The following is a 13,686-nucleotide window of genomic DNA, read 5'->3' on the forward strand; positions in this document are numbered from 1 at the left end:
GCAAATAAGAGTAACAGGGTTGTAAATGTAGCCTAAATTAAGATGTCACTCAACAACTAGTTGAGAACAAAAGATTGTTTTTTAAATACTGATAAATTATGCAATCAACAAGAAAATGGAATGAGGTTATGTGTGGAAAACATCCATAGTATGTTATTTTTACCACAATTAATTTAAAAATAATTGTCAAAAGGACGACGTTGTACGTTGCTTTAACAGTTTAACCAAGAAGGTTAACCTTTGGTGGGACAAACCAAAATTGAAATGGGGAAAACAAGTTTTTTGATGGTTTATTATATAGATGATTAATCGTTTTAACTGTGTTGAAGTTGGTCATGAGCAAAAAATATACATAAAAAAACCCCCCTCAAAATTCCTTTAGTTGTATTCTTCTCTTATTTCAACATAAATTTCAATTTAAAATGCTTTGGCCTATGCGGCCAATTTCACACTCAAGAAATAAAAGCGAGCCAATTCTTAAATTCTACATTTTGCAACACATCGAAGAGATCCAATAGTCCTCGCAACCAAAAACATGGTATCTGTGTTTTTAATACTCAAAAGTGCACCATATTTACGGAAAGTGCTGTGTAAATATTGACGGTGACATTTAGATTTCAAAACAAGTAATCATTAAATTATGTAAGGGGACAGCTGGTTATGAAACAGACACGGATGCACATCCGTGAAGGAATTTGTGTGTTTGCTTGTTCTCCGTCCTCGCTAAGGTTCCTTCTCCGTCTGTACCAGTTTGTCTGCGTGCAACTTATAATGAGAACCAGTGACCTATTTAGTGTATTGAATAATTAAAGATGAGCTTCAGATTTCTTCATATTCAAGGGAGTTATCTCTGCATGACTTAGCAACCAGGTACAGACTTAAAAAGGCCAACAAAGCTGCAGGCCTTATAAAGCATTAATGAACTACTCAGTGACAAAGATAACAAAATACAGCTTTTTCCATTCGGTTTAATGGGCCAGAGAGCATGAGATGTAAATACGACAAGAGCTTCAGCCATGTGACAATCATAAGATATGTCTTCTTAGCGTGGGAGCATTTGGAGACCATAACCACGTAAGGTTGAGTCGTGTTCACCCCGCAGTCTGAAAAGGCTTTTAAACGGCGAGCAGACGAAAAGCGAGAAAGCGCAAGAGAGAGAGAGAGCCGAGGACTCTAGAGGAAACCGCTGCTGGACTGGGAAGGACTGGTGTTTCACTTTCCATTAAAACTATTATCTCTGTGCCACCGCATCTGATTCTGTCAATTGACTGGCTGATTACCGTCAATAGATCACATCACTTTCCTCTGCTCTGAGGGGTTACTGCTACTGCTCCGTTATTCCCTCAGGGCCTCGAAAGAAAAAGGACGAGAACAAGGCGAGCTGGAATCCACATCAGAGGTGACTGACTCGAGTGGAGAGCTGCTACTTTGCTATGCTTTAAAATCTGTTTCTGAATCGCGGCCATTAAAAATGTATCAAGAATCAAGATTATCAGGGAAAAGTAGGCTTAAGCTTGTGTCTCATTAGCCTGCATGAAATAGCACAGGCTGACACAAAACATTTCTCTTCCAGGATGTTACATCCCGGCCCTCTGCTTTCTGACACCGAGCACAGATATGCAGATGAAATTTAGGAGGAAAAACACGCAATTGTGCGTGCAAGTGTGTGCATGCGAAAGGGCTGAGACACTGGAAAACAGAGATCGATGAGAAACCAGAGTGTGGGAGAGAAAATGAAAGACAAGCAGGGTTGTGCGCCATGCGGAATTGAATCGAGAATGCCAAGTTTATGCAAGTTGAATTAGATTAGCCAAAAACAGGATGCAGTATTCTAATATATATATATATATTTGATTTTTTTTTTTACTAGTGGGTGCAGGACACTATAGTTCATTTATGCAAGTTAGGATAGCAAGATGTCTGAAAAAAATTTGGTTTGACTAATATATATATATAAAATAGTATAAATAGTAATGTTTCCAAACTTTTGGCCTGTACTGTATATATATATATATACTATTTTTAATGTTTTTGAAAGAAGTTTCTTCTGCTCATCAAGCCTGCATTTATTTGATCGAAAATACAGAATTTTTTTTTAATATTGCGATATATTATTACAATTTAAAATAATTGGTTTTCAATTTATTATACTTTAAATTATCATTTATTTCTGTGATGCAAAGCTGAATTTTCAGGATCATTACTCCAGTCTATCACATGATCCTTTAGAAATCATTCTAATATTCTGATTTATTATGTGTGTTGGAAACAGTTCTGCTGCCTAATATATTTGATGAATAAAAGGTTAAAAAGAACTGCATTTATTCAAAATAAACAAATATTTTCTAATAATATAAATCTTCTTTAGGCTACTATCACTTTTTATCAATTTAACACATCCTTGCTGAATAAAAGTATTGATTTATTTCAAAAAAAAGAAAGAAAAAAAATGACTGACCCCAAATTACTGACCAGTAGTGTATATTGTTGTTACAAAAGATTTCTATTTTTAAAACATTTGCTTTTTTTTTTTTTATTCATCAAAGTATCCTAAAAAAGTATCACAGGTTATGAAAAAATATTAAGCAACAGAACTGTTTCCAACACACATAATAAATCAGAATATTCGAATGATTTCTAAAGGATCATGTGATAGACTGGAGTAATGATCCTGAAAATTCAGCTTTGCATCACAGAAATAAATGATAATTTAGAGTATAATAAATTGAAAACCAATTATTTTAAATTGTAATAATATATCACAATATTAATTTTTTTTTTGTATTTTTGATCAAATAAATACAGGCTTGATGAGCAGAAGAAACTTCTTTCAAAAACATTAAAAATAGTAATGTTTCCAAACTTTTGGCCTGTACTGTACATATATACTCAATTGTCTCATTGGCTGCAGGATCAGCAGAGGCCAAATCAACTTGTGCCATGTGGTAGTGATGTGATTGCTTGGAAAGTAGAATTTCATGACTGAACTTGATATTACACACACACACACACACACACACACACACATTTGGTTAGCTATCTAAATAGGGACGTTAGACGTAATGGTTTTTATACTGTACAAACTGTATATTCTATCCCCTTATACCAACCCTACCCCTAAACCTATCCATCACAGACAACTTTCTGCATTTTTACATTTAAAAAAAAAACTTTAATTATTTCAGATTTACATATAAGGACATCCCTGAAGGGAAGTTTTTGGAGATTTTGTCAAGTTTTGGTCACTTCTGGGTACAAGTTTGTCCTCAAAATACAGTTAAGTAGGTACACACACACACACACACACACACATATGTTTGTATGTGTATTTGATAATTGTATTAATCGCATTAACCATGTTGAAGTTAGTTATGAGCAAGAAATATATATTTACATATAAAAAATAAATATGCATATTTAGCATATTACATATACTACATATTATATGCATATTCCTTTGACTGTTTTCCACTCTCACTTCAATTCAACATGCTTTGAGCCATGCTCAATTCAATTCAAATGCACACTCATGGAATAAAAGTGAGCCGATTCTTAAATGAAAAAACGCCCTGAAGAGAAGAGGATGGAATGAGTTAAAGAAGTGGGAAAAGAGACAGGAATGGAGGGATAGAGCGAGAGAAAGAGGGAGAAACAGAATACTGCGCAATGTGTTAGTAGCTGAAGGAAGCCAGGCCTGACCCTCACTGTTTTTGTGCTGCTTAACGCTTCTGGCAACTTAATGATCAAACGGAGTCAGCCTGTGCCTGAGCATCACATCACAGCGCTGTAATCCATGACTCCAGGGACGCAGATAACACACTGAGAAGACCTCTCATTCTTCTCCTATGTCTCGCACTTTTTATTACAAGAAAAATTGCGTTACACACAATTACAGGCAATAATGACAAAATAGAAAGCCCATTCATCTTGATAAAGAGGGAGATGATTAGCTTTTGTTATGGCTGTAAATGCATAATTTTCCATTGCTGTCATGGCACAGCTGAACAACCACATCATCTGTGTTTAAAGGTCCTGGCATCAGATGGGTCTGGCTGAGAGATAACCGATTAGCGGTTGAACCTATGTTTTTAACATACTTTTCTATTTGGTCAGTTGTGCTATATAGGGTTTACAGATCAATGGCAGCACTTCTACAGAACAGAACCCGACAACACTATTAAACCACTGTTCGTTCGACAAGAAACAACAGTGTTCACAGGTAGAGTGACTTACTTAATGCATTGCCTACATAAATTATTCAGCTGTTTACCTAATAGCCAATCACTCTCAAGAGCGTAGCATTTTAAGCTTAAAGGGATAGTTCAACCAAAAATTAAAATTAGCCCATCATATACTCACCCTCAAGTCATCCTAGGTGTATATGACATTCTTTTTTCAGACGAAAACAATCGGAGTTATATTAAAACATGTCCTAGCTCTTCCAAGCTTTATAATGGCAGTGAATGGCCGTTTCTGTTTTGAAAGTCCATAAAAGTGCATCTATCCATCATAATAGTGCATCTATTCATCATAAAAGTGCATCTATCCATCATAATAGTGCATCTATTCATCATAAAAGTGCATCTATCCATCATAAAAGTGCATCTATTCATCATAAAAGTGCATCTATCCATCATAAAAGTGCATCTATCCATCTATCCATCATAAAAGTGCATCTATTCATCATAAAAGTGCATCTATCCATCATAAAAGTGCATCTATCCATCATAAAAGTGCATCTATCCATCATAAAAGTGCATCTAGCCATCATAAAAGTGCATCTATTCATCATAAAAGTAATCCACATGGCTCTGGGGGGTTAATAAAGGCCTTCTCAAGTGATGTGTTTGTGTAGGAAAAATATCCATCTTTAAAACTTTCTAAAGTTTAGAAACTTTGAAAAGTGCAACTTATGCGAGTAATGCGACGTACTGCTGATATTTACGCTACGCCATGACGCGCTACGCTACGTGTGACGTCACAAGTTGCGTAATTTGCGCTTTAGGCGCAAGTAGACTGTGTATGGCCGTTTGGCCGGAAGCTAGAATTTTACTTTGTAACGTGTTAAATATAGATATTTTTCTTACACTAATGCATCGCTTCCCTTCAGAAGGCCTTTATTAACCCCCCGGAGCCGTGTGGAGCACTTTTATGATGAATAGATGCACTTTTATGATGGATAGATGCACTTTTATGATGGATAGATGCACTTTTATGATGGATAGATGCACTTTTTTGATTGATAGATGCACTTTTATAAACTTCAAAACAGAAACGCAATTCACTGCCATTATAAAGCTTGGATGAGCCAGGACATTTTTTAATATAACTCCGATTGTATTCGTCTGAAATAAGTATGTCATATAGGATGGCTTCAGGGTGAGTAAATCATGGGCTAATTTTCATTTTTAGGTGAACTATCCCTTTAATGTTAGATAGTAGTTACAGTGTTGCATAAATATGAAATGACATTTGTGATTATATTATTATTATCAATATATAATAATAATAAAAATAATACCATTATATTTATGGCATAAACACAAATTATTAATAAAAAACTTATAATAATATAATATAATATAATATATAGGTATGATAATATAATTATAATTATTTATATATGTATATATATGTTATACAATATATTATTATTATTACATATTTTATTGTTTTTAATAATATTTTTTTCATTATTATGTGAAAAAATCATTTTTCATTATTATAATAAAAATAAAAATAAAAATAAATAGTTAAACATGAAAATAAATGCTAGAAAAATCCTGAAAACAATATCAGTTGACCTCTAGTCATGGCATAAACACAAATTATTAACAAAAAAACAACAACAAACTACTTCATAATAATACAACAGTTTATACATTATTACTATTATAAACAATAATATTATAATGACATATTTTATTGTTTTTAATACTTTTTCAGAATATTGTTTTTAAAAACACTATCGGTTGACCTCTAGTCAGGGTGATGATGAAAAACAGATGCATCGATCTGGTACAGTGAGAGGATCTGAGCTGGGTCCAGAAGGATAAAAAGGTGCAACACTCACAGCTCTCGATCTCCAACGTGCAGTTCTGCTCATCCAGCGGGTATCGCCTCAGGTCCATCATACAGGCAGCGGTGGTGGTGATCCTGAATGCAAAGCAGAGACAAGGGACTGTGGGGATTACTGACGCTTCTCAAGGACAACCGAGACAAGGCAGGGCTAGAGCAACCCTCCATCTATATAATCAGACCATTCTCACATCTAAAGCTCAGTGTGACATGGAAAAGACTGGTGGGCCACAGCCTACAAATGGGTTGAAGATCTGTTTGGAATCGGATGGTGTCGTGAAACTATTCTGTTATTCTATAAATCTATTCTATAAAATAAAAGGTTTAATGAGCAAGTATGGGAGAGGTTTTGATGTTCACTTCCGAATACCATAATCTGGGGTGGACAAAGTCCTCATTACCTGAAGTCTTCTGAGGTTGACCCAACTGCTGCAGCATTTCCACAGGAAATTAAAAAGAGGTCTGCAAACTAAAATTTAATAGATGTCCCTGAACTTCATGTGGGTTGTTAAAACTTAATCTGGAGAACTGCTTATCGTTAATAATTTAGCTCACAATTCAATTCGAGAGCCTTTTACATGAATTCCGCAATGGACGGGAGTGCAACTTTGTTTTCGAGTTTTTTAGGGGGGCTTTTTCTTTTTGGCAGAGAAATGTGAAAGTATTCACCCTGGTTTTAACCAAATTGATTAGGAAATGACATTTAAAAAAGCAAGGACAAAATCCATTTAAGGTAGGCGTGAAACAGAAGCTGCAATGGTCTTTTCTTCCCTATTGTGATGAATATAAGAGTGAAACAGTTTCTGGAATTAGGGAAAAATGTAGGGTGGTACTTGATTTGGTCCTGGGGAATAGTTTGGATCGTAGGAAGTTGGGCGTTCTGAATGATCTGAATCTGAATGCCAGTTTGCAGTCAGTTGAGGAGGATATTTAGTCCCACCCTCCGCCGAGACACACATAATGAGGAGAAGAGATGCCGTTTGGAGCATGAATTTTAAAATAATGATGTGCATAGATAAATCATTTATAATAAGCACTGCAACATTCTGTAAAAACAAAAAGAAGAAGAAAAAAAAGAAAAAAGAATAATTGTCCATTTTGATTTCATGGTGACTTTAACATGTCAAAAATCATTTTACACTTCTACTTGATTTTGTGACATTTTAGAGTTTCAAAGTGAATTAAGTAATTCATTTTAAAAATAATTAAAATATTTTAATGAGTAACATTTCTGTCAATCGACCTTCCTCAGGCTTACAAAACATATAAGGTGTGAGACTTTTGTGTATCATTGTACATTTGGGTGTAGAATTGTATTTTCGTTTGTTCCTTTCGTAATTGAAGTTGTGGTGATTATTATTACTGACAGCTGATCGTCCTCTAGATGATCTGATCTCAAATGTGCTTGCATTTTGTATGTTTTTTTTGGAAGGTTAATTTCAACCAAAAAGTTGCTCATTCAAATATTTTAATGATTTATATTTTTCTAGTTAATATTGCAACGCACAATCATCCAACGCACCTATGATTGATTCAGGTGTGCGAGACACTATATATACTTTTTTTAATTTATGTGGGTTGCAATTTTTAATCATCCAGTCAGCATTGTCAGCATGTAGTGAGAACAAGCCTCATCTCTTTCTTTGTTCACAACTCTACGGTCATAAATCAGCATGTTAAAAACATCAACACTCTGGAGATTCCTAGTGCACCAGTCGGCAATCACAATTCCACAGGAAGTGCGGTGGAAGTACTGGGAGCTCTGGGAAATCAGGAAATTAGGCCAAGATGGCAGAGGTAAAAATAACAGGCTATTTATAGGTTGCTACATCATCAGCAAAAAGTCTCTGTGCATTTCTGATGTCTAAAAGATGGATAGATTAGAGAGATATTGGTCCCTCTAGCTGATGAGGTTTGGTGTCTCTGGAAGTGTGTTGTTGGAAAGCTGTGAGAAGAGTTAGAAGTGGAGAGGCACATGGAGCCTCGATGTCCCTCAAGTTGATCAGCCTCTTTCTCTGTCTCTCTCATTTCTTCTATCTCTCGTTCTCTCTCTCTCTCTCTTAACATTGTTAACCCTTACTCAATCTCTCTCATCTCTGAAGCCCTCTTTTATCTTCTCCGTCTCTTTCCATCTTCCGCCTTTCTTTCACTACATACAGTACGTCTCTTTTTCTCTGTGTTAGGGAAAACCATTGGCCGTTGTACCGGGGGAAATTTATAACAAACTAAATTTCATTAATCATAAATAAGCTAGAATGATGATGCTTATTCAGCACATAATAATAATAATAATAATTCATTACATTTATATAGCGCTTTTCTCGGCACTCAAAGCGCTTTACATGGAAGGGGGAATCTCCTCCACCACCACCAATGTGCAGCATCCACTTGGATGATGCGACGGCAGCCATATTGCGCCAGAACGCCCACCACACACCAACTTACTGGTGGAGAGGAGACAGTGATGAAGCCAATCAGTATATATGAGGATGATTAGGAGGCCATGATGGACAGAGGCCACTGGGCAAATTTGGCCAGGATGCCGGGGTTACACCCCTACTCTTTCGAAAGACATCCTGGGATTTTTAATGACCACAGAGAGTCAGGACCTCGGTTTAACGTCTCATCCGAAGGACGGTGCTCTTTGACAGTATAGTGTCCCCATCACTATACTGGGGCGTTAGGACCCACACAGACCACAGGGTGAGCGCCCCCTACTGGCCTCACTAACACCTCTTCCAGCAGCAACCTGGTTTTCTCAGGAGGTCTCCCATCCAGGTACTAACCAGGCTCAGCCCTGCTTAGCTTCAGTGGGCAACCAGTCTTGGGCTACAGGGTGACATGGCTGCTGGAGTGCGGTGAATTCGGTTTTCCATCCGTCTAAGAACAACTGATTATACACTACCGCTTAAAAGTTTGGGATTAGTGCATATTTTATTGTTTTTTGAAAGAAATTAATACTTTTATTCAGCAAGTATGCATTTAATTGATCAAGTGACATAATAGACATTTTTAATGTTGCAAAACATTTCTATTTCAAATAAATGCTGTTCTTTTGAACTTTCTATTCATCAAACAATCCTGAAGAAATGGTTTCCACAAAAATATCAAGCAACAACTGTTTTCAAGATTGATAATAAAAATATATATATATTTCTTGATCAGCAAATCATCATGTTAGAATGATTTCTGGAGGATCATGTGACACTGAAGACTGGAGTAATGATGCTGAGAATTCACAAGAATAAATTACTTTTGAATATATACTACAATAGAAAACGGTTATTTTAAATTGTACAAATATTTCACAATATTACTGTTTTTACTGTATTTTTCATTACATAAATTCAGCCTTGGTGAGCAGAAGAGAATTCTAACAACAACAAAAAAGATTTAAAAAAATCTTACCAAACCCACGGTCGGTAGTGTATATACAACATACTGTATATACTGTATATATATGTCATCTTGTTGTGTACTGTTCTTGACATGCTAGCTGATCAATATATGTTTGTAAACAATATTTCATTTTTTAATTCCCACTTAAACTTAGTGGGGATATTTTGGGGATATTTAATTTAATTTTATCAATCAATAAATTCCTCTTGAAACAAACTTTGTTGTATTATTTTAATTTAATACTGTGAAGCTGCTTTGATACAATCTGTATTGTGAAAAGCGCTATACAAATAAACTTGACTTGACTTGACTTAAACTTTTCATTTAAACACACATTATTCAGACAGCTAAAATAAATAGTACCATATAAAGGAGAAAACAAAGCAAATATATAAATGCATATTAAAGCAATGACATCATAACCTAGATGTGTGAGCTTATGTGAAAGTAGGTTAATATCATTTATTTGTCAGGTGTTATAAACTGCCCCCAACCACCCCAAATACTCCGGCTTCTTCTATTAAATCTGATAATATAAACTAGTCTTTCTCACTATAAGTCTATTAACTGTATACTGTACTTTTGCCAAAAATAGATGCTTATTTAACTAAAAGACCATAGGTATATTTGTAGTAGTCTGTGAGTTGGGAAGAAAAACTTAAAAATAGATTTTGCTCACAGTCTCTCTTTCTCATCTCTCAGTTCTCTGCTCTCCCTCTCACAGTGACCTGCTGCTTACTGGTTGATTTGTATCTGGCTGAAGAGGGCTTGGCTCAATATATTAAGAGCAGAAGGAAGCTAGGCCTGACCCTCACCGGTTTAGTGCCGCTTAACGCCTCTGGCAGCTTGTATCAGCTTGAAAGGGGTCTGATGAATAAAAGTCAGAGCTGTTTACTCTATAGTGCCATTAGACTGCTACTTCCCTGCACTGAAACCCACCAACACTGTGGTCTTCTCCTCCGCATACATTCAAGACCGCTATCTTCCCCAACACACTAGACTTCATGTATCCATCCATCTATCATGGCCGGGCTGCAGCACTACGGTTTCCCCGTGCAAAACACAGGTTCATGTAAGGGTTGGGTACAGACCCCAAGGCATCATGTGTACCTTTATTCCAAACGACCTTGTTTACTAAGGCCTGCGCTGCAACACACAACGCAGGGGTTCTGACTAAATTACACTGAGGGTGGCAAGAGGACGCGCTGAAAACGCTGCAGTGAAAATCTTAGTCCCGAACTGGATCAAGGATTTCATACACTGAATTACTAGAATGTGATTTTCAAAAAGTGCAGTGAATGCTTGGATGGTGAAAAATGGTCTATAATATATATGACAATTGGTTGGAAAGGGATGGGCTGAAAAATGAGAGGACTTGGTGACATCTGTGGACATGGAATGTAATTTCAGAGGCGGAGCACATTTTGATGAGAGATTAAAGACGCATTTTTTTCTTTAGATAAATAATAATGTGCACATACTAACTAGGAATGTGACTTTAGAGAAAATATTCCTGTAAAGCATAGCATTAGCAACCCCAAGGTCATGTGTGAAATTCCTAGGGAATGCATGAAGTAGATTTTGGCCGATACCGATAACCGATAATTCTTTATATTTGAAAGCTGATAACCGATATATTGGTCGATAAATCCAAATCCAATTTTTGAGACCCTGATAACAAAACTCAAAGTCTCTCCATTAAAAGCCATGTGTAGTGTCTCAGCTGAAGGAAATAATCCATTATTTATCATTAAACATATATATTTAGCATTAACATTAAAAATGAACATATCGGCCGATACTGATATGGTGGCCGATATATCGTGCATTCCCAGCATGAAGTGATAAAATGTATACCTTCAAAGCATCATGTGCCAAATGCACACACCAAAAAATTAAATAGGGTCAATTTAGAGTTCATGTTGAATTTAACCACTGAAGATATGTTTTTAAACATAAATTTAATTTGCAGAAGCTTTTCTTAAAGTGAAAAGCAAAGAAGGCAAGTGTCACATGAAGATCAGAGTATTTACTTTTATATATTTTATAATATATTTAATATATATTTCTTTGGTGATCCAGCTAAGCCACTATTGACAGAATCGGACATAAAGTGCAAGAGAAGGACGTGGTATTGAATTCTGCAGAAAGTTCAGCAGTTTTCCTTTCAGTGCTGCCTGTCCTATCTGAGTTTTCCTGCTGCACTGGTATTCACCCACCTTTACACAGAAAGACAGCACAGGAATGTGTGATTACACACAAAATAAATTATTGCTGGATATAAATAGAAGCTGTCCTATTCTGCCCTTAGACATCTTCAAGTCTCTGGAAAAAAAATAACACCAGCCGATGCACTTCACCTCCATATAATAGGCAACCTTTCTGTAAATGAGAATTAATGATCATGTCTCCATTTTATTGTGTGGCTCATCCACTGTAAATGAGATGGTAAACAGAACACCTCTTCTTCTCTCAGTCACCATGTGTAGTCATTTAGATTTGCTTAAGTCCATTATATCCCAAATTAGTCGATTGCATTTAGACAGAAGTGGCCCTAACTGCACTGTAACGCTTCTTAATTGGGCCTAGTACATAGACTTGCTGAACACCTCATATTGTTTGTATACTGAGTTATATTGTGCTCCAAAATGCTGTGAATGTGACACATCGCAACACAATAAGTCCATAACTTCTAAAACTCTACTTGCAATGTTAGTTTAATTCAGACAGAAGTCATTACTAACACTTTACTTAAGGCCTTTATGTATAATACATTATAATATATATAATGCATTAATTATGCCTTGTAATGCACCATATAATGCATTGTATAATCTCATGAATAATTGTAACCACATTTATAATACATTATAACACTTATCTACTCAATCTTACACCTTCGGAAAGTACAATGCATTAAAACACATGACAAACACCCAATTTCAGATGCAACAAGGAATCTGCTAATATTATAAAGCATTTTAACTTTGGTTACAATTATTTACGAAAAGATAAAATACATTATAAATGTACGTTATGAATACCTTTATATTGCATTATACATAAAGGCTTGAAGTTAAGTGTTACCAAGTCATTGTGTTTACATTTCAATGAACGAGTTTAGTCTCAGCCTAAGATAGCACTGACTGTTTTATATACATTCCACACAAAAGCAGAAAGCATATTCTCAGGAGTAAAGGCATACAGTCTTTTTATTGGTTTGTATGGAAACAAAGTAGTGTTTAAAAAAGGTACTAGGAGTTTACTATAAAGATACTGTATGTTTTTGAGAAAGAACTAATGACTAAATTGAACAATGCTCAGAGTTTTGTTTGAGGCATCCAGTAGTAAGGAAAATAGATACATAAAATACATATCACTTTGGGGTTTTTTTTGTGTCTAAGCAGGTGATTCATGTCCAGAATAAACAGATATGTGAATCAGTAGCTCAAGAAAAAATGTATACTGTACTATGCATCAAAGACAGTTTCTTGGTTTTTACAGGCTCCAAACAATAACAAATTAAATATATGAAACTAAATGAATATGAAAATGTCTAAGGCATAGAAAATGTTTTGACATTAGCCCATTTAAACAAGGACAACACAGACTGCTAAGCTGTAAAATGATTCAGTTGTTGTATTATGACTTGGAAATTGTATTCAAGCCTGTGTATTTTCATCTCTTGGTCGGTGTCTGTATTATTGGTTGAAGTCTTTTAGGAGCAAGATAATCAGATCTACCTGCCTGTGCTAAATTTTCAGACTGGGCTCTCACAGACAGTTATAGAAGGGCACTGTTATTTTCTTCTTCTCCTGGTAATTGAGGAACATGCTTTGGCAGGCTTAGTGGAGCAGGGCACCTAGACGGACAACACACCCCCACTCACCACAAACACACACTCACAAACGCATTTACAAACCCAAAGAACCCCATCTTCCAACACTCTTTTATGTCAAACTGCAACAGGGCACAGATTCTCACTAAATTTCAAATGTCACAAAAGAGAACGCTCTATTACTGCCTCCTCAACACATGCTCACACACACACACACACACACACTCATGTGGCCGCAGCCGGCGCTGTCTCACATACGAAAGTCTCCATTGACAAAGCAGCGCGCTGGCAGTCCCAGCAGCAATGTTCTGCGGGCCAGGTCACGGCACTCTCACACATTCCCATCAATGTTTCATCATGTGCATTTAGTG

General features: G+C 36.0%; 1 protein-coding gene across 2 annotated transcripts in view; it reads right to left on the reverse strand.

Annotated features, from left to right (window-relative positions):
* Positions 1-13,686, reverse strand: part of gabrb2a (gamma-aminobutyric acid type A receptor subunit beta2a) — a 45,672-nt gene that overhangs the window by 13,179 nt on the left and 18,807 nt on the right. For both annotated transcript variants that reach the window (XM_082177738.1, XM_082177737.1), the window contains exon 5: positions 6,074-6,156. In XM_082177738.1, coding sequence (XP_082033864.1) covers positions 6,074-6,156 — 83 coding nt within the window. The remainder of the gene's footprint in view (positions 1-6,073; positions 6,157-13,686) is intronic.

Source organism: Leuciscus leuciscus, assembly GCF_965113295.1.
Source record: "Leuciscus leuciscus genome assembly, chromosome: 8".
NCBI lineage: Eukaryota > Metazoa > Chordata > Actinopteri > Cypriniformes > Leuciscidae > Leuciscus > Leuciscus leuciscus.